Source organism: Heterodontus francisci, chromosome 22, assembly GCF_036365525.1.
Source record: "Heterodontus francisci isolate sHetFra1 chromosome 22, sHetFra1.hap1, whole genome shotgun sequence".
In the NCBI taxonomy this organism is placed as follows: Eukaryota; Metazoa; Chordata; class Chondrichthyes; order Heterodontiformes; family Heterodontidae; genus Heterodontus; species Heterodontus francisci.
In genome coordinates, this window is record NC_090392.1 from 67,571,207 (window position 1) to 67,591,736 (window position 20,530).

The 20,530-nt window shown below is 41.3% G+C and overlaps 1 protein-coding gene across 1 annotated transcript; it reads right to left on the bottom strand.

Moving 5' to 3' along the window:
- Nucleotides 1–764: 764 nt before the first annotated feature.
- On the bottom strand, nucleotides 765–17,505 carry LOC137381404 (heat shock cognate 71 kDa protein). Its single transcript, XM_068053947.1, has 9 exons — nucleotides 17,383–17,505; nucleotides 15,588–15,797; nucleotides 14,468–14,673; nucleotides 10,533–10,685; nucleotides 8,366–8,921; nucleotides 7,769–7,971; nucleotides 5,796–5,994; nucleotides 3,961–4,193; nucleotides 765–1,109 (listed from the first exon to the last, which is right to left on the bottom strand). The coding sequence occupies exons 2-9, from the start codon at nucleotides 15,790–15,792 to the stop codon at nucleotides 927–929; spliced, it is 1,938 nt and encodes a 645-aa protein (XP_067910048.1). The 5' UTR covers nucleotides 15,793–15,797; nucleotides 17,383–17,505; the 3' UTR covers nucleotides 765–926.
- Nucleotides 17,506–20,530: the final 3,025 nt, after the last annotated feature.

Consider the following 20,530-nt stretch of genomic DNA (forward strand, 5'->3'; position numbering starts at 1 on the left):
TATACTAAGAATAGCAAACATGATGCAAGATAAGTAAAGGTTGTGATGCAAGAGGGGCATTAAAAAACATGGACAGGGTGCATTGGATAAGCAGAGCAACTGCTGTAGAAGTATTGTGCAAATGTAGAGCTAAAAGTTAGGTAGTTAGAATTTAGGAGGGGCAATTTTAAGTGACTTTTTTTTTTAAAACCCAGTACAGACAGAAGTGCAGTTGGGAAGGGGGACAGATGGAAGTACAGGGAATGCGTCGAGATGGCTTTTTATAAAATTAAACCCATATCTTGTATTAAAAGAAAAGCACCCTTCCTCTTCTTGGAGGAGATTCAAATCAAGGTTCCAACAGCCAAAATATACTTCTAATTATTATTCTGTTTAGTTTTAGGTTTAAGCTCTAAATTCATCCTTGAATTCAAAGAATAAAGGGTGTCAAAATACAGTGTAATGAACCACACAGACACAAAAAAGGTTTCTAATTTTGATTAGTGGGATGTGGTAAATTCTACTTTAGTAGGCAGAAAGGAAGAAGTTCAGAGCACCTATCCTGGATTGGGTTCAGTAAATTCTGCTACAAGTATACAAAAGGAGATTAAGAGTACAGGATTGGGTTTAGCTGCAATGCTTGGTCAAAGCCACTGTCTAAGTTCAAAAATGAAAAATGGCCACAATGTACTGGAGCCTTGATCACTCTGTAGTACAATTCCAGCCACCACCTTTGAACAAATGGAATATCAAGGCTAGGAATGAAGGAAAGCAACTTTTGGTATATGTATTGCTCTTTTATTAGAAGACGAGAAGTTGTCAACTAGAATTTAAGAAGATGGTTTTCAGTCTCATTAAACTTCACACATTTAGTTACAGGGCAATAGTACATTTTGCATTCTTAAGTTACAGGATACAGAGGAACACCCAGTTTTCTACTCATTGTTTTAGTCAACTTCTTCAATGGTTGGTCCAGATGATCCTCCTCCAGGAGCAGCACCAGTACCAGGAAAGCCTTCAGGCATCCCACCAGGCATGCCACCAGCACCCTGATATAACTTGCTAACAATTGGATTGCAGATCTTCTCTATTTCTTTCAGCTGATGTTCATATTCATCTTTTTCTGCAGTCTGAAAAAAAAAAAAAAGGCATTTGACAAGCCAGCCTAATACCATTGGTACAAGTACACCCTTAACTAGTGCTTTTACTTGCTAATTACATTAAGATTTAACTGCAACTTAATAAAGCTTCCTTTAAAAGGATGTCAAGCTTGTGACTCCAGAATTAAAGTTACTCAAATGGAAAAATGACTAGCATTTATAATCACAAATGCTTACCTGCCTGCTCTGGTCCTTCCCTTCCTCTTCCCTACTCTTCATTCAAAATAATTTCTGAAAAATGTCAGTAAACCAAGCAGGAGTCAAGACTCATTTATTTAGTGCCTTAGTGGAAGAAACCCAGGCTCCTAGGGATAGGTCATTCAGCCTCCTCAAGCCTGCTGCACCAATTATCAGTTAAAGGCAGATTTATACCTCAACTCCATTTACTTGTCATTGCTCCATATTGCTAACAAATTAAAATTTGAATTGATCCAGCACCCAAAGCATTTTGGGACAGAATTCCAAATTTCAACCATCTTGTGAAAAAATGCTTCCTGTTTACACCCCTAAATGGCCTAGAGCTAAATTTTACATGTTCTTATTCTGAATTCCTCCATTGGAGTCAGTTTCTCTGTACCCATATCAGATCTCATTTTTCAACTCAATTGAGTTGCCTCAATCTTCTAAAAAAAAAATACAAGCCAAATTTATGCAGCAAGGTACTTACTTTAATCTAAGCCCTAGTGTCATTCTAGTGAACCTTCACTGTACCCGCCACCCCCCCTCTTGAAGTTTAGTTCCCAAATAGCAAGTAGTACTTCTTTAATGGGGTCTAACCAATCTCCTGTGTAACTGAAGCATCATTTGAATTTCAATGCTCTAGATAGAAAAGCCAACATTACATTTGCATTCGAGTACTTTGTATGCATGCAGTAGCTTTTAATGACCTGCACTTTGGACACCATAAAAAGATTTTTGCTCTTATTCAATCCTGAATTTTCATTCTTTATTCCTCACTTACCTAATTCTTCCTAGAGAGAGAGAGACAATGAAATTGTTTTCCAAACTAGCTCAGAAGTCAATTGCAATACCTGATGTGGCACTTACCCATAAACATTAAGAAAGTTCCAGGTTTGAGCGCATGTATCTGCCAAATCAGCAAAACAGAGACTACAATTAACTGGTCCTTGGTGGGGTTGGGGGAGCCAGGATTCTCATGAGTTGTCTTCCACTCAGGAGATGCAGATACTGAATTGAGCAGAGATCAATAAGCCTTGAAAATGCTTTACTTTCCCCCCCCAAAGACAGGACTTGTGAACACTAACTGAGTTGAGCAACAGAAGGAGATGTCCTGGCATCATATTTCCCAGTGGAGTAAGAAAAATTGGGGATAAACATCTGAAGTAATATGGGACAGCCAATGGAAATTTTTGGTCAAATGTTTTCTTGTTCAAGTTTTTAAAATATTCAAGTGTTCTTGCTAAAGGAATTGGGGGTGGAGATAGCAGAAGGGCTTGCCATAATCTTCCCTTGATACAAATGGGACTAGAAGATTGGTGTGGCAAATGTGACAGGTCAGTTAATGGTGGGTTAAGATTTTAGCATTAATAATGGCAGAAGAAAAAAAAAACAGGTTTGGTTTAATTAAACAGATTTTTAAAAAGCAGATTGTGCTTAACTACTCTAATTTAATTTTAAATGAATTAAGGAGAAAGTAAGTTGAAGGTAATGTCATGGATGCTGTCTGTATGAATTAAGAAAGTTTTTGACAAGGTATCACAATAAGCTAATGAAAATTGATGCTCAGAATAGGAGGGTCAGCGTCAGCTTGGATAAAAATAAATTGGCCTTAAGAACAGAAAACAGCATACTGGAGAATGGTAGACAGTGGTGTTCTTCAAGGGACCTGTGCTTTTCTTTGCTATAAAATAACTTGGATCTTGGAATACAGTAAAATTTCAAAATCTAAATCAAACTGGGAGCTATGGCAGACAGAGATAATTACAAATTGAATGCAACAGGATATCTTTTCTTTCTTATCTTTGGCCTCATCTCGAGAGACAATGGGTAAGCGCCTGGAGGTGGTCAGTGGTGCAACAGGTTATAGGCTAAAAAATGGGTGGATGGAATTACTGAAGTGAAGGGTGATGCATTTTGGCAGAGGCGATATAGACTTAATGGCACAGTTCTAACAAGTGTGCAGGGGCAGATGGACCTGGGGGTTCATGTGCATCAAGCTCAAGGTGGCAGGACAGAGTGTAAGTAGCAAAACATAAGGAATCTTGAGCTTCATCAATAGCGATGAGTACAAAAGTAACAAAGTTATACTGAACATGTCTAAAGCTCTAGTTATGCTACTAGTGTATCCAGTTCTGGTCACCATATGTTAGGAAAGATGCGAGTCCTCAAGAGGATTTACCAGTATGGTTCCAGGGATGAGGGATTTTAGCTATAAAAAAGGGTTAAGTTGGAGAAGCTGGGGTTGTTCTCATTGGAGCAGATGCAATTTGATAGGTGTACAAGACTTGAGAGACTTTGATAGGATAGAAAAGACAAGCTGCTCCCACTAGTTGATAGTACAAGGATTAGTGAACACAGATTTAAAGGGATTATGGTTTGGTGGGGGGGAAAAAAGAGAAAAAAAAGAGGAAGAAACACGAGGAAGAATTTTTTAAACCCAGCAAATGGTTATGACCTGGAACTCCATGCCTCCTATCAGGGGGGGTGGAAGTGAAGATGAATGACAATAAAATATGATGAGCTTGAGGGAGATAAACTGGCTAGGCTAAGAGGATAAAGTGGGGGAAAATGGGACTGATTGGTTAATAATGGCACAGCCAATGACGTGACAGAATAACCTTCACAAAGACATGCAATTTACCTGGTTCTTATCCAACCAGCTGATAACTTCATTACATTTGTCTAAAACTTTCTGCTTATCATCGTCACTTATTTTGCCTTTTAGTTTCTCATCCTCAATGGTAGCCTTCATGTTGAAAGCATAGGACTCTAGAGAATTCTTTGAGGAGACTTTATCACGCTGTTGTTCATCCTCAGCTTTGTACTTCTCAGCTTCCTGGACCATACGTTCAATGTCTTCTTTGCTCAAGCGACCTGTTGATGCAAATAGCATTTGTAGATCATTCTTTTTATAAATACTGAGCTACACTTAAAATCCCCATTATTAAAGCTGGTCAAACAGCACAGGAATAATTAACAATTTTGCAAGGCCTCTGTTCCTAATCAGTTTCCAGAAAGCCCTGTGGAAAAGCTTGGAGTGATTAGTGCTTCAAATAATCAGTTGCCTTTTGTCAGTAGTCCTCAGGGAGTAGCATAGGCCCAATTCCTGCACTATATCATGCCATCAGTGACTTTACACTTTTTTTGGGCACATGTTTGATACATTGACTAAATCCAAATAATGAACCAAAAAACTTGAGCATTTTGGCTGCAAGATGTCATGAGGCATTTGAATGTGGTCAAAAGCAACTGCACACATCAGAAAAAGTTATTGAAGTTTAACATAATGACCAAAGTTCTTTTAGCTCAATGTAGTTTTCCACCAACCTCAGCAGCAATGAGTGTTAGCTAGCTTAGGCACTAAAGAAATTTAAAACCCATCATGCAAGGACTGGAAGTCTACTTGTGGGCATTCTAACATAACATGAGTAAGCATCTTAAAAAAAAAGGAGACAAGTGCAGTGACCTCGACTAAGTGTTAGCAGCTTTGAACAGATACAGTATCATTCTAAAACATTCCAAGGGGCTTCACAAAAGTGTGATCAAAACAAAAAAATTGACCAAAGCAAATTCGGACATGTGACCAAAATTAAGAGAATTAGATTTTAAAGGGAGGTGGAGGAAATTCTAGGGCTAGATGTCTGAAGGCATAACCAACTATGGGATGAAGTAAGTGGTGGATGCAGAAGAGGCCAGAGCTGGAGTAACAGTTTTAAGGGCTGTATGGCCATAATGCATTTGTACATAGAGTACGAGAATTTTAAAATTGAGGTATTGCTGGAACAGTAACCAATGTAGGTCAGTGAGCTCAGGGGTGATCGGTAAATAAGACGTTGGGCAAGTTAGGATATGGGCAATATAGATTTAGAGGAATTCAAATTAATGGAGGGTAGAAGATAGGAGGCTGGCCAGGTTACACACCAAGGCTCTTTAAACAACACCTTCCAAACCCACGACCTACCACCTCGAAAGACAAGGGCAGCTGATGCACGCAACACCACCTGCAGTTTCCCCTCCGAGCCTCTCACCTTCCAGACTTGGAACCATATCGCCGTTCCTTCACTGTCGAGGTCAAAATCCTGGAACTGCCATCCCAACAGCACTGTGGGTGTACCTACCCCACATGGACTGCAGCAGTTCAAGAAGGCGGTTCACCACTACCTCCTCAGGGGCCATTAGGGATGGGCAATAAATGCTGGCTTAGCCAAGACGCCCACATCCCATGAATAAAAACACTGGAATATAGTTTAATCTAGAAGTGACATAAGCATGGATGATGGGCGGAGACTGAGGCAGCGCAGAGACAAGCCACATTCTGGATGTGGAAGTAGTCTGTTTGACAGATATAGGGTTGGAAGCTCAGGGCTGAACAGGATGCCAAGGTTGTGAACAGTTTGAGAGACAGTAGCCATGGAGGCACCTCAAATAAATTTGCATTAATTGCATGATCACTAAAATGGCAGAACAGTGATTCACCTTTGTCATTTGTGATGGTGATCTTGTTTTCCTTTCCAGTGCTCTTATCCACTGCAGACACATTCAAGATACCATTGGCATCAATATCAAATGTCACCTCAATTTGAGGCACACCCCGTGGAGCAGGTGGAATTCCAGTCAGCTCAAACTTGCCTAACAAGTTGTTATCCTTAGTCATGGCTCTTTCACCCTCAAACACCTAAATTGAAAGAGATCATCCTAACTGAGTTACAGACATACAGACAGTTTAATCAACTTTCAGATACTGAATGTACACTTCCAACAATGGTATATGAATCTTTCCTTCAGTTGGTTCAATAGTGAAATTACATAAAGGTGTACAACTGTCATGGCTCAAGACCAAAAGTTTCATTTGTTTAATGCATTCACAAAGGAGGAAGACAAAAAAAAACTCATCCACAGTTGTTTAGGTCAATGTGGTAATTTTATTTATTTTATTATTTTTTTTTTATAAAGAGATACAGCACTGAAACAGGCCCTTCGGCCCACCGAATCTGTGCCGACCAACAACCACCCATTTATATTAACCCAACAGTAATCCCATATTCCCTACCACCTACCTACACTAGGGGCCAATTTACCTATTAACCTGCAAGTCTTTGGCTGTGGGAGGAAACCAGAGCACCCGGCGAAAACCCACGCAGTCACAGGGAGAACTTGCAAACTCCACACAGGCAGTACCCAGAATCGAACCCAGGTCCCTGGGCTGCAGTGCTAACCACTGCAATACTTTCATCTTATTTCTGACAAAAATTGCCCCAAGAGTAAACTTCTAATGACCCACTGTAAAGAGCACCTGGCCTCTTGGTTCACCTTACATAACAGAAACTTAGGTGCATTTCCAGTGTGTTGCATTCTCTCACAGCTAGGCAGCTGAAATGTTAAACCTGGCTCCACCCTAAACTCAGGGAGGAGGCAACCAGACTTCCTGCTCTTTGTTGGTTATTAATCCCTCCTGGAAAGTGCAACTATGTGACTATTAGGCAAGGACAGATCTAGATCAGCTACAAATGCTAGCATTCTAACAAAAATGCAATAGTCACAGTACAGGAAGTGAGACAAGAGAAACAACACAGGCAAATAATTGGAACACTCGCATGCTGTGTGGAACTACAGATCAATCTTCAGAATGTCGGGAAAATTAAAAATTTGTCTTATTAGAAAACAGTGCATTTCTTTATGTCATTATACAATCTTGGCATTCAATTAAGGCGAGCTGAGCTTTGCTTGACCCCATTGGCCTCACCATCACAAATAAAATGCATATTTCTATCTCTGTATAAATCTTCCTCCTCCACCTATTTACCGCTAAAATCTTCATCCATGCCATTGTCACCTTCAGAACAAATCAAGGTTTTCCTGGCCATCCTTTTTCTTTTGGGCCTCCTTATCTCGAGAGACAATGGATACGCGCCTGGAGGTGGTCAGTGGTTTGTGAAGCAGCGCCTGGAGTGGCTATAAAGGCCAATTCTGGAGTGACAGGCTCTTCCACAGGTGCTGCACCACCTAAGTAAATTCAAACTCATCCAAATTCTGCTTTATCCTGTCCTATTCTCCCTTTATCTGAAGCAATAAAAGTTTAAAGTTCCCAATCCTTCAAAGGCCTCACTCCTATCTGTAACTACCTGCAGTCTTCAGGCACTGTCCTCTAGTGCATCCCCTGCCCCCTCACTATTAATGGCTATGCCTTTAACCTGTTTTGGCCCAAACTGAATTTCCACCTGAATGCTGCTTCACTGCCCACCTCTCAAGCAACTTTAAAAACTGAGAAAAATGGGGAGGAGTGACACTTTTCCTTTAATTACTCAAACACCATGAAATGTTTTTCTAAAGGCACTATATGAAAGGATATTACTGATTAATATTCTGCACGATTGTACAGAAGCCTATTAGACATTTTTCCAAAATATAGTCACACCCAGTTTAAATGCAAAACAAAAGTAGGTTCTCACCTGGATGAGCACACCAGGCTGGCTGTCAGAGTAGGTGGTGAAGGTCTGTGTTTGCTTTGTTGGAATGGTAGTATTGCGTTTAATTAAGACAGTCATTACACCACCAGCTGTCTCAATGCCCAGGGACAGAGGAGTGACGTCCAATAATAGGAGATCCTGTACATTCTCTGACTTGTCACCAGCCAAGATAGCAGCCTGCACAGCTGAAAGACAATACTGTCAAATAGTTATGTTGCTATTACCAATAACAGACTTGGAAAAGATGTTTTCGATAAGGAGAGCAATATTTCTAATCATGAAACAAGTGAGCATCCCAAACCATTCTCCAGCCAAAAAAGATGCCCACAGCAAGACCTCCACTATTGTGTTTAACAACCAAGAGAATGGGGGAACACAAAATAAGTGAATATTTCCTGGCACCTGCTGTTGCAACAAAAAAATATACAAATCTAGATTTTCCATTTATACTAGCTTCACTCAGATTAGTACAGTCTGAAAATTAACTCATTCGATTTAAAACTCATTGTGGTATCACGAGATTGATATTTTGCTTTGGGAAACAAACATTTCCCCTTCCATAAAAATAAATTTGGTTACCTGCACCATATGCAACAGCCTCATCAGGGTTGATGCTCTTGTTCAATTCTTTGCCATTGAAGAAATCTTGCAGCAACTTCTGGATTTTGGGAATGCGGGTGGATCCGCCAACTAGTACAATGTCATGGATTTGAGCCTTGTCAATCTTGGCATCTCTCAAGGATTTCTCTACAGGGTCAAGTGTGCCACGGAAGAGGTCAGCATTGAGCTCTTCAAATCGTGCCCTCGTGATGGAAGTATAGAAATCAACACCCTCGTACAGAGAATCAATTTCAATGCTAGCTTGCGTACTGGATGACAGTGTACGCTTTGCACGTTCACATGCGGTGCGGAGACGGCGAACAGCTCTCTTGTTGTCAGTAATGTCTTTCTTGTATTTGCGTTTGAATTCTGCAATAAAATGGTTGACCATGCGGTTGTCGAAATCCTCACCACCAAGATGGGTGTCACCAGCTGTAGATTTGACTTCAAAAATACCATCTTCAATTGTTAAGATGGAGACATCAAAAGTACCACCACCCAGGTCAAAAATTAGGACATTTCTTTCAGCACCAACCTGCAAAAACAAACTAGTTTTAAATGGTGTTCTCTTGACATGCAGTGCCAGCATACAACAAAATCTCAAACTACGAGGTAGGTGACCATTTAAAATCGGTTTTTGGGGGATATTGATGGAAAGGGGAACAAATGTTCATCAGGCAGAAATAGTACCATGAAATCAACTATAAAAAAAACATATGGGCCCTTTGTTTTCAGTTGATCACAATGACCAAAGCCATCTTTTTTGGCCCTCCTCCATTGCCTTGCAATGGATTCACTTCTCAGGGACTTGGAGGCAACCTGAAAATTCCACATCTTATCCATTTACACTGCAACATCCCTTGCCTTCAAACCCTTTATCCATATATTGTCCTGTTTGGACTCCATTATCCTTGTTAGCTTCCCAGCTGCCATCCTCCATGAACTCCTCTCAAACTTAAAATGCCTGTACTTCATTACATGCCATGTCCTAATCATCCTTTACCCAACTCCTCACCAACCTATGCAGGGTTCCTGATCCTCAAAGCATGTTAAGTTTTAACTTTTCTAAACCTTCCATGCTCAATCCCACCCTATTTAGAAACTTCTTCCAGCCTTGCACCCCCTCCCACCTATTTGTCTTTGATTCTGGCCATTGATTCATGACATCACAGCAGGGCAGGGAAGAAAACACCTTTCAGCAGTCTCTGTTCTACCCTTCAAAATTCCTTTTCGACTTTTAAATATCTTTTTTCTGTTTTTGTTTTTCTCCAGCTTCTGTAAAGTACTTCAAAGATCAGTTGTCTGAAGGATGGTAATTCCAATACTACAGCATTTTCTCATTGGAGTGGTCAATCTAGATTATGTCCTAATGCAAGATGTTGCTTGTGCATACAATTTCGTTACTCAAGCAAAAACAGCCAAATGTAGTCAATTACTAACTAGTTTAAACCTTTCTGTAGGAGGTTCCTTGCAAACCTGGAACATAATGTGCCAACTTCTGAAAGGCAGATTGGATACTGCAGTAATTCCTTTACTTTGGGTAAGTGTCAACAAATAAGACTTGCACTTATATAGCACCTTTCATAACCACTGGACATCTCAAAGCACTTTATAACCAATGACATATTTTGACGTGCAGAAACTGTTGTAATGTAGCGAATAGCAGCCAATTTTCACATAGCAAACTCAACAGTAACGTGGCATGACCTGATTTTCTGTCCTGTCATGTTGATTGAGGGATAAATATTGGCCATAATACCAGGGATAATTCCTCTGCTCTGAAATAGTACCATGGGATCTTTTACGTCCACTTGAGGGCAAATGATTAATGTTTCACCTGTGAGACAGCATTTGACAGTGCAGCACTCCACTCTCAAGGTTGTCACTCCAATGCAGTACCAATTTTTCTGATCACATCCTGGATGGGATTTGAACCCACAACCTTCTGACTCAAGGGAGGTGCAAGTGCTACCAACTGAGCCATAGCTGACACTCAAGTTATTGTCAAGAACAAAAAAAACTGATGGACTGAAATTTGTTACAAGATGCTTCATAGTCAAGGACCCCTGAAAACCCATGGATTAAATTAATAAGATTTTAATGTGTAAATACAATGTCATAAATAGAACACATTGTTTTGACATACCTTTTTATCCAAGCCATATGCAATAGCAGCAGCTGTTGGTTCATTTATAATACGGAGAACATTAAGACCAGAAATTGTTCCAGCATCCTTCGTTGCTTGGCGCTGAGAGTCATTAAAGTAAGCAGGTACTGTAATAACAGCATTTGTAACAGTCTGAAAGATAAACAGAATTAAATCCAATAATGTAGTATGCTTTAGGATATTGGTCCTGCATAGTGATGCACAAGGCAGCTGGTTTGTACATCAAAAGCCTTTTCAACACTGCCATGGACCCAAATTCTACCTCAGCCTTCTGTCCCTACCCCATTACTTCAGTCAATGCAGTCTGCACTCCGCCCCTCCTCTTGATCACTGTTCTTCACCTCCCAATTCATATTTAACGTGTTGGCTGCTCCTTCCACCACCTTCCCTGCCCCCAAAATATTCCATTTATTCATCAATGCATGAAGAAATGCTTCCATTAGCAGTTTAGGCAAGTCCAATCATTTCTTGATGTTATCACAAATTCCCTTCATCTGTGAAGCTGCTGCATCAAGTTAAATGTTTCATCAGACACTTTGCTCTCATGTCCTGTGTTGACAGGACCCTCTCTGCTTCAAAAGTAAACTTGACAGAAATCTCTTCTCTCCCTTGGAGTTGCTGCTCAGTGTAAACACGGTGATTTGAACCTTGACCTAGCTTCCTCCAGTCTATCTTCCAATTTCTCGACACTCTTGGCATCAGTCGTGCATGGACCCAGTTATTTCATGAGGCTATGCAAACTCCAAGGTTCACTGAAAAAGCCATTAATTTTGCTTTTTTCTGCCTACCTACGAATTACCCATCACCCCTGGAAACTAGCCTTGGCTCTCAAGATCCAGCTTCTGCTGTCCTTTTCATCCATTTTAACCTTGCTGGAGCTCAGCTGGTGATAATCTTGACTCCTCCCTCCCCAAGTCCTTCATTATTTTCAAAACTCATCCTTTAAATCATTCAGCACTAGATCTGGTAAGTTCCCTTCAATAGTACACTTGCCTCTCCATATGGAAATTCTCCAATTACTCTAGGATTATGTTGGCAGTTAAAGACAACTCGCTCCTTTCTCCATGACTAGACAGCTCTTCTGATCCCCTAATCAAATGAGGGGAGCTTGGGGGATGGGTTAAATAATGTACTCAGCTGTCCACCCCAACCTGATTCCCTCCCCCCCACCCCCCCTTCTTTGACTCCAGCTTCTCTCATGTTCACCAAGCTTGTTTTCCCATGAGACAGTGGCTGGAACTTTACACCCACCAAATAAGCAGGCTGGTGATTGGGGGCGGGGGAGTGTATAAAATGGAGTGGGAGGCAGGGGAAGCGTTCCCAACCCCCTCCCACCCCCGTTGCAAATTTACAAGGGGGAAAAGCAAAAAAACTGCCTGCCCCAGGCCACTCAAGCCCCTTAAAAAAGGTGGCCAGATAACTGGCACTTAAGGGCCTCCGCCTGCCACTACGCATTTTTTACCCTTGGCTGGAGGACGGCTGAGGCCTCAAAAAGCCTGTCTGGTGAAACCAGGCAGCCTTCTTGCGGGCTGATGGAGGGCCCTCCTGATCAGGCACCCTGTGCCCCATGGAGGGCCGCCCCCAAAGCCCAATTGCCCCCATTCCTCACCACTCCCCGCCCCCCCCCCCCCCAAAGATGCCATTTGCCTCACCCGGGGCAGACCGATTGTCCGCAGCAAAGCTCTAAATCAAGAAAAAATTACCTTCATTCCGGGGCTGACCTTTATCTTCCTTCCACTGGCTGGGTGTAGTCCCAGCAGTAGCCACTGCTCCTGGTGGCGCTGCTAGGAGCAAGAGCTGCCAGCCCACTGACTGGCTGGCAGCTCCATTAAGTAGGACTTCCTGTCTCAAAGAGGCGCAAGTTCTGCCCAAGACCAATTGAAGGCCCGGGGGAAGCATAAAATCACCACCGACTTTGCGGCCAGTGGACAAGCCCTCCCCCCGCCAATGAAGAATTCTAGCCATTATTCCGCTAAAAACCCAATGGTTCCCTTCCCCTATTTTGTCCCCAGGCCAGAATGCAGCCATCATGCCCTTTAAGTACTCCCCTGGCCAACTGTTCCCTGCTCACCCCACCCACTAGCTCTAGGCCATGCTGCTACCCTCTTCTCAGCCACTCGCTCCTACGTCGCCCAGTCACCCCTTGCAGCCCACCTTGCTTCTTCTTCAGGTGGCGCCTGGTGACTGATGAAATGCGGGAGCAAGTGGCCGAGAGCAGGGAAGCAGCACAGCCTAGAGTTAACAGCTGGAGCTGGGGGGAGGAGGGCGGGGAGACGCAAACAGGGAACAACTCGGCCAGGGAAAGGAGGGGTGGGGAGAGGAGGAGAAGCAGCCACTGGGGCGGGAGCTAGTAACTGTGTTTGGGTGAAATCAGTCCTGATCAGTCATATAAACAAGTCACAACGAATTGGCAACACATTATATACTCTACCCGATTTTCTTTTCCATCGATCGGGAGTGCCAATTCACTATCTTCCAATGGAAATTCAATCATAAAATTCCTTTTGTATTTAATAGGATTACTGGAATATTAAATGGATCTGATGATTGCAATTAGTATCCTATAACTACATAGCATATTACTAGGCTTCCATCCAACTTAATGCAAGGTTAGTTTGCTATCTAGCCATAAGCATTTCCTGCGATAAATTGAGCAGCGCCATCTTCAATCCTGGCAGCTGCCCGAACGTCGCAGTCACTGACATTCCAGTTGAAGAGCCTGCATTTGCGCCACCTAGTGGTTATGATGTCAGCAAATGCAGCCAAACAGATCAGCTGTGGCTGGAAAAAGGTATTTGCATATTACAGAAGGTGACTGGAAAGATAAAGGACCATTCCCTGACACATTCAACCCACAATGGACATTGATCACCAGGTATTGTGTGTAAGAGGACTATTCTGATATTGTTAAAGTGAACTGACCACATTGTGGTCAGACCAGTTAGTCACAAGACTAACCTGCTTGGCAACCTGGATTTTTTCTGAATTGAACAGTGAGTGTCTGTTTGCTCCTGAACTGAACAACTCTTGTCTGCTCCCATCTCTTTCTCACAAGCCTCTGAATCCACTGAAAACACTGTTAATGACATATTGTTTGCCTTTGCTCCATGACCTTTTAGTCAGCTATGTGGCCTTGTCCAATCTACACCTTCTCCTTTGTTATCTCTTGACCCACCCCCACCTCACTTGCTTATAACCTGTCATTTTTAATATTTGTCAGTTCTGAAGAAGGGTCACTGACCCGAAACGTTAACTCTGCTTCTCTTTCCACAGATGCTGCCGGACCTGCTGTGTGGTTCCAGCATTTCTTGTTTTCATTTTATGTTTAAAAGTAAAACCCTGTTACAGTAAGACCAGGTGAAGGCTGAAACGGAACCTTAGACCTCTCACCTGGTCATAACACTCCAATGTGCTATTTTCTAGCTCAGTGGCCAGATTTCCTATCAATCCCCTTTCAAATTTCTATGTGCATTTGAACCATAACAAAATAGTTTGATAGAAACAGATGGCATTAGGAATAAAGTAGTTACGAAAAGCCTGAACAAACTTGCCTGCAATATTACTTAATACCTGCTCATCTACCATAGATTATACAGAGTCAAGACAAAGTACTACCTTTAGGTAAATTTGGATAGAAACTAGGGGATAAATGGATCAGGACACTCCGATCTCATTCAATCCCCATTTTCAAAGTTACAGTCTATATATAAATTTTTATGTCCACATTATAGAAACTGTCTAAACTAGCCTACTCCTGTTCATGACCCTGATTGTTAGTGCACAGTACAGTTCAACCATAATACAAAAGGAAACATTTAAAATTTGAAGATTTTTCAGCTTTTGCCTCATATTTAACTAAAGATGTCAAAAACATTACTTAGGGTATGGCCTTATCACAAGGTTTTGTTATATACCTTTCCCAAGTAGGCTTCTGCAATTTCCTTCATTTTTGTGAGCACCATAGAAGAAATTTCTTCAGGGTAAAAAGACTTGCTTTCTCCTTTGTATTCTACCTGAACCTTGGGACGACCTCCATCACTTACTACATCAAAAGGCCAGTGCTTCAAATCAGCTTGAACTACTGTGTCTTCAAATCTACGTCCAATCAGGCGCTTGGCATCTGTAAAATTTCAACCATTTAAGTACAATTAAACAAAAAAAAAAAGTTAAAATATAGAAAACAGAAAATATTTCTCCTGCCACAAAACCATGTGTTGTACTAGGGTATGTTTCCATGTTATAGCAGTGTTCCATTTCCACTTTTCCCCCCCATCTGTGGCCTGTGCCACAGGCGGCACAGTGGTGCAGTGGTTAGCACCGCAGCCTCACAGCTCCAGCGACCCAGGTTCAATTCTGGGTACTGCCTGTGTGGAGTTTGCAAGTTCTCCCTGTGTCTGCGTGGGTTTCCTCCGGGTGCTCCGGTTTCCTCCCACATGCCAAAGACTTGCAGGTTGATAGGTTAATTGGCCATTATAAATTGCCCCTAGTGTAGGTAGGTGGTAGGGAAATATAGGGACAGGTGGGGATTAGTGTAGGATTAGTATAAATGGGTGGTTGATGGTCGGCACAGACTCGGTGGGCCGAAGGGCCTGTTTCAGTGCTGTATCTCTAAAGCCAATGATGTGGGGAAAACAGTATTGAAATCCTGTCCTCAATCTCACCCATATACAACAAGAAGGCTCTCTTTCTCCTCTCCAACACCACCCCCCACCAACCCTTGGGACCAGTGATCCTCCAAAAGCTGCAGTCAACTTAGCGGAAAGAATCAAAAGGAGGGGGTGGAACTACCCAATCTCTAATTCAATACCACAATATATTTACCCAGTAAGCTGTAGTGTTAAACAAGTTTGTTAACCTGGTTACTCAAGTACACCACAGCTGTTATCTTAAAAGACTGAAAATTAAAAGCACACAAACACATTTCTGGATGAGAACATATAATCAGAGGAATTAGTGTACCTTACATTGCAAAACCAAAGCATACTTGATGGTATCAGAACTTGTTCCTTTAAGTAGAGAACTTTGTTGACTCACCAAAGACTGTGTTGGTTGGGTTCATTGCCACTTGGTTCTTTGCTGCATCACCAATAAGCCTTTCTGAATCAGTGAAAGCAACATAGCTTGGAGTGGTTCGGTTGCCTTGGTCATTGGCAATAATTTCAACTTTTCCATGCTGGAAGACACCTACACAGGAGTAGGTTGTCCCAAGATCAATACCAACTGCTGGTCCCTTGGACATTTTGCCTGCAAAAGAAAAAAGTAGTCATTCTTAGTATCTATTCAACAACATAGACTGAACCTAATGTTTTAGGAAGGTTGTATGAATTTCCAAAAGGAATTTTTACAAAATTGAGTAATATCAATAACTAAATGCTATGTACACTTGAGAGTTAGGATACAGAATTACCTCAACTCCTCCCAGTAACAAAATCAATCAAGTCTCAAGATATATTCGTATAAGCATCAGTCTCCTCTTTCAACAGCCACTGTGCAGCCAAATAGCCTAACAGGGAGCAGACAGATCACTGAACAAGACCTTGATGATCTCCCACTAGAGCAGTATTGTCCACTACATTAGCCACAGGTAGCTAATTGGAATCCAGATGTGGAAATCACATTTCTAATCAGTTAATTAAAAAAAATGAGCAACAGAAACATTGGAAGCAAACTCAATAACCATTCACACAGTATTTGCATTTCAACTTGTTCATTTTGTTAGTTAAAACAGACAAAAAGCAGAATGCACATGTGTTTTGATCACTACGAGTAGGCCATTCAGCATCAAGCCTATTCCACCATTCAACACCATGGCTGAACAAGACCACTTTTACTTCTGTGGTTACTGAATGGTGGTGTTTAAGTGTACATATAAACATACTTGTACATCAATGCAGATATGCACTTCCTACTAAATAAATACATGTGGCTCATCAGCAATTTCTACTGGACAGCAGTGAGCTATAAAACATCCTAAATCAAGAATAGAACACATTTTAAACATAATCCCAGTTTTGAGAAAGGTAATTAACTGCTGTCATCTCTTGGATTATAATTCTTCAAATCCACATTGGACTGCAAATAGAACAATCCTCAAGCATCCCATTTTCCTGCTGATTAATTCTCAACATCTTCCAAAACTTATTTGGACATGAAACAGACATTCTTCAAATATAGCAACTCGGGCAATTTACCGCACCAGGCTTCACACATCTGCAACAAAACTCATTTACCCAGTGACTAAAAAAAAATTAATGAAAACATTATTAGTGTTTCATATGCAATTATTTTATTTCAATTCATTTAAGGTTACAAGACCAGACTCACAAACCACGAGTAGCAATCTTAATAAGGCAGCATGTGCCTATATCCCTGAATTAAAATGATTTGCTAATAAAAGACGGGAGATAAAACACTGAGGTTGGTTAACATGCTTTTAACTTTCAGCTCTCAAAAAAAACTTACACAGAAAAAAAACCCCAAGTCTATTCTCACTTTGTGCGAATGAGAATAAAACCCGGTTTATTGAGGGGAAAGGTCACATTTATACATAAAGGATGCAAAAGATGTTGAGATTAGGATTTGTCTAAGGCAGTCATCTCACCTCTAGATATCCACAACAGTAGTAAGTTTAACTACTTAAACCATGGTCAATGGGAAAAAATCCTAATAAATTAAGTGCAAATTTTCAAAAATAAATGCAGAAAACGACAAAAGGATGTTTTCCATGATTCATTCAATAACAATTAATTCAATAAAAATGTTTTAACTGGCTACAGCCACACTAAATGCAACACATTTTTGGAAATAAGTTATCATATACAATACGTACTCTTTTTTTTCCCCCAAAAAATAGAATGGCAATTTATCACCGGCTCTTTAAATTGTAGGAAATCTTCTCCCGCTACTCTCTGCAAACTCGCAATGCGGCTCAAAGCGCTTTTGCCAATCACCGCAGAAGCTTCTGGAAAGAACTGGAACCTTCTAACCAATTAGAAATGCGCCCTCCAGCATTACGTCACACACTCCCGCCCCACCCCCACCCCCACCCCCAAGGCGCTGAAGCGACCAATCGGAGGAAGCCGCCGGTCACCCTGTGAAAGGTGAGCGGTTTAGCGGCTCGGGCTGTGGAACGATCTGGAAAGAGCTTGATGTTTTCAGGTTACCGTCAATGGCTGCTCCTTCAAAGGGAGGCTTTTAGCTGCAGCTAAGGGTGTAAGTCTCTTAAACAAAGTAAAAGACTTATTAACCCATAAATTACTGCCCCCTCAAAAAAAACAGTTTCTCATTATCACATTTTAAAACCCTCTGTATTGGATTCATCATCCAATAAAGAAACCAACAATAGGAATTCGTCATTGCACATGCTTGCCAGCTTACATCTTTCAGCTGAGTCCGAAGGATGGGTTATAATTCAAAACTTTCCCAGACCAATATTTCCTGCAGTTTCAGTTTTTCCCCCCCTCTTATTTCAAATTGAAATCATTCAAGTTATGATCTGGATCACTTCGCTTTTGTTTAGAGTTCGCAGTTACGATGCACCGCCTTTTAAAGTGCCCCATATCTTATTTTATCTCTTCCAAGCCAGAACAGAGTTGGAGTACATTCGTCCTGGGTGCAGAACGTCATTAATAGGGATGAATGCTGAGATTATTTTTGGGTTGCAGTTTCCGAGCCTGTGAAATGTGAGGCCAAAGATCCACTCCAGTATGGACTTATTCTAAGCCCACTAGCAAACACAGATGGATCCTTCATTTTAGCATGGGGAATAGGATTCACAACAGAATGCTTTGTCTGCACAGAAATGGAATGGATGCAGGCACCACCATCTAAACCAATCAGCGGACTGACGTTGACAGGGGAAATGGATGTCTCTTCAGCAAGCAGCAGTTCTTCATCCATCAGGCCACGAGGACTAAAACATTTACATTTTATTTGTCTGGGATCCTGAGAAGGGCAGATGTCACTTGCCTCTTGCTGTAATGACAAATGGACTTCCAAATGCCACTGAGCAGAATAGAATGCGCCAACATAAGGCTCTACAACAGTTATTAATATATTTCTCCGTTTTGCTTCTGCCACATTCCTTTCTGTCCAGAAGCTTGCTGATTTAAGGCTGGGATACAGTTCCATGTGTTCTCCCCCCGGTACAGTTTGAGTTGAGTCTTTACCTTGAGTGGGACAAGCTACTCAAATATAGGGCAAATCACAGTTGAGCCCAATGCAGTTCTCAATGTCTACACATACTGTTATTTCTTTTTTTTATTCTAGTTAGTATTTTATGTACTTCTATAAGATCTCTTTCACATTCTCTTAATTTTTTCTTGTCTTTCCTCATTGTTAAAAATTTGGGTTCAGTGACAGCAGTCACTACCTTAAGACCGTGAACATCCTACTTTTATGGGAGGTGATCTTCATCGTCCTTTATCTACTTTTAAAATAGTGTAACCTGGAAGTGTAAAAATAACATCCATTTTATCACCTGAACCACACATTGATGTCTTTTGAATAAGTGCTTCTTAAATCTCTGAAGGTGTATCAAGTATAGTAATCACTTGGTGAGCGGAGACCAGTCATGAATAGGTCAAATGCTTTATTTCACAGAAAGCTGAACATATAGAACAGCAGTTATGGTTATTAATTACTACACTATATTTTAGTGTATTTATACAAAATAATGAAAATGCCAAGCAGGATGATGCTTAACTGTCTTCCAGCATTCTAACCTCTTAGTTTCAGCGAAAGGCCTTGCAGCTTTCTCTTTAGAAACCTGATTGAGGCATTCAAAAGGGAATTAGACAGTTATATGAAAAGGAAGAATGTGCAGGGTTATGGGGAGAAGGCAGGGGAGTGGTACCAGGTGAAATGCTCATTCGGAGAGCCGGTGCAGACACTAGGGCTGAATGGCCTCTTTCTGCACTGTAACAATTCTGTGATTCTTGTTCTTCTGTCTTTGTTTCTTTAACTCCCTTTGTGGCTAGCAAGGAATCAAAGGCTTTCCAACATGTGTGGGTGTGAGGTGTTTTCTAATTGCCAAGGTAGGTGAAAAAGTTACATATTATTTACTACTTTCTGGCCAGAAGATGACACAAATGAACAAACAGATAGGGAACATAGGAGTAGGCCATGCAGCCCCTCGAGCTTGCTCCGAAATTTAGTTAGATCATGGCTGATCAATATCTCAACCCCATTTAACCGCTTTGCTCATTAATACAAAGCTATCTCATTGTCATCTTAACCACCTTTTGTCTCAGAGCCTCTTTTAATTTAATTCATGTGAATACAGTATGTTTGAAAAAACAACCAGTGGGGTTTGGAGTCCACCAGCTGCACTCAGGAAAAACAGGCCTACGTACAGTCTAACAGATGTGCTAAAAGGAACCGCTTGTTAGGCCGCACCCAACAAGTTGTTTTTTAAAAAAATATACTTACCTGAATGTGAAGCCGAGAAGAAAAATAAAAATTAACTTCTGTTTATACAGTGCTTTTCATAACTTCTGGATGTCCCAAAGCCCTTTACATCTGATGAAGTACTTTTTGAAGTACAGTCACTGCTACAATGTAGAAAACGCACAGCCAATTTGTACATGGCAAGCTCCCACAAACAGCAATGAGATAATGAGCAGATAATTTGTTTTAGTGATATTGGTTCATGGATGAATATTGGCCAGGCCACTAGGGAGAATTCCTCTGATCTTCTTCAGAATTGTGCCATGGAGCCTTTTGCACCCACCCAAGGGGCAGACAGGACCTTATCTTACATCCCATCTGAAAGGCAACATTTCCAACATTGCAACACTACCTTAGTACTGCACTGAAGTGCCAACCTAGATTTTGTGCTTGAATCTCTAAAGTGGGATTTGAACCCACCTTCTTCTGAGTGAAAGGCAAAAGTGCCACCACAGAGGCACAGTTGACATGAGAATCGACAGAAGCATGAGTGGTTTTCCTAATTCTCCTGACCCAATGTTTCTTTTTCC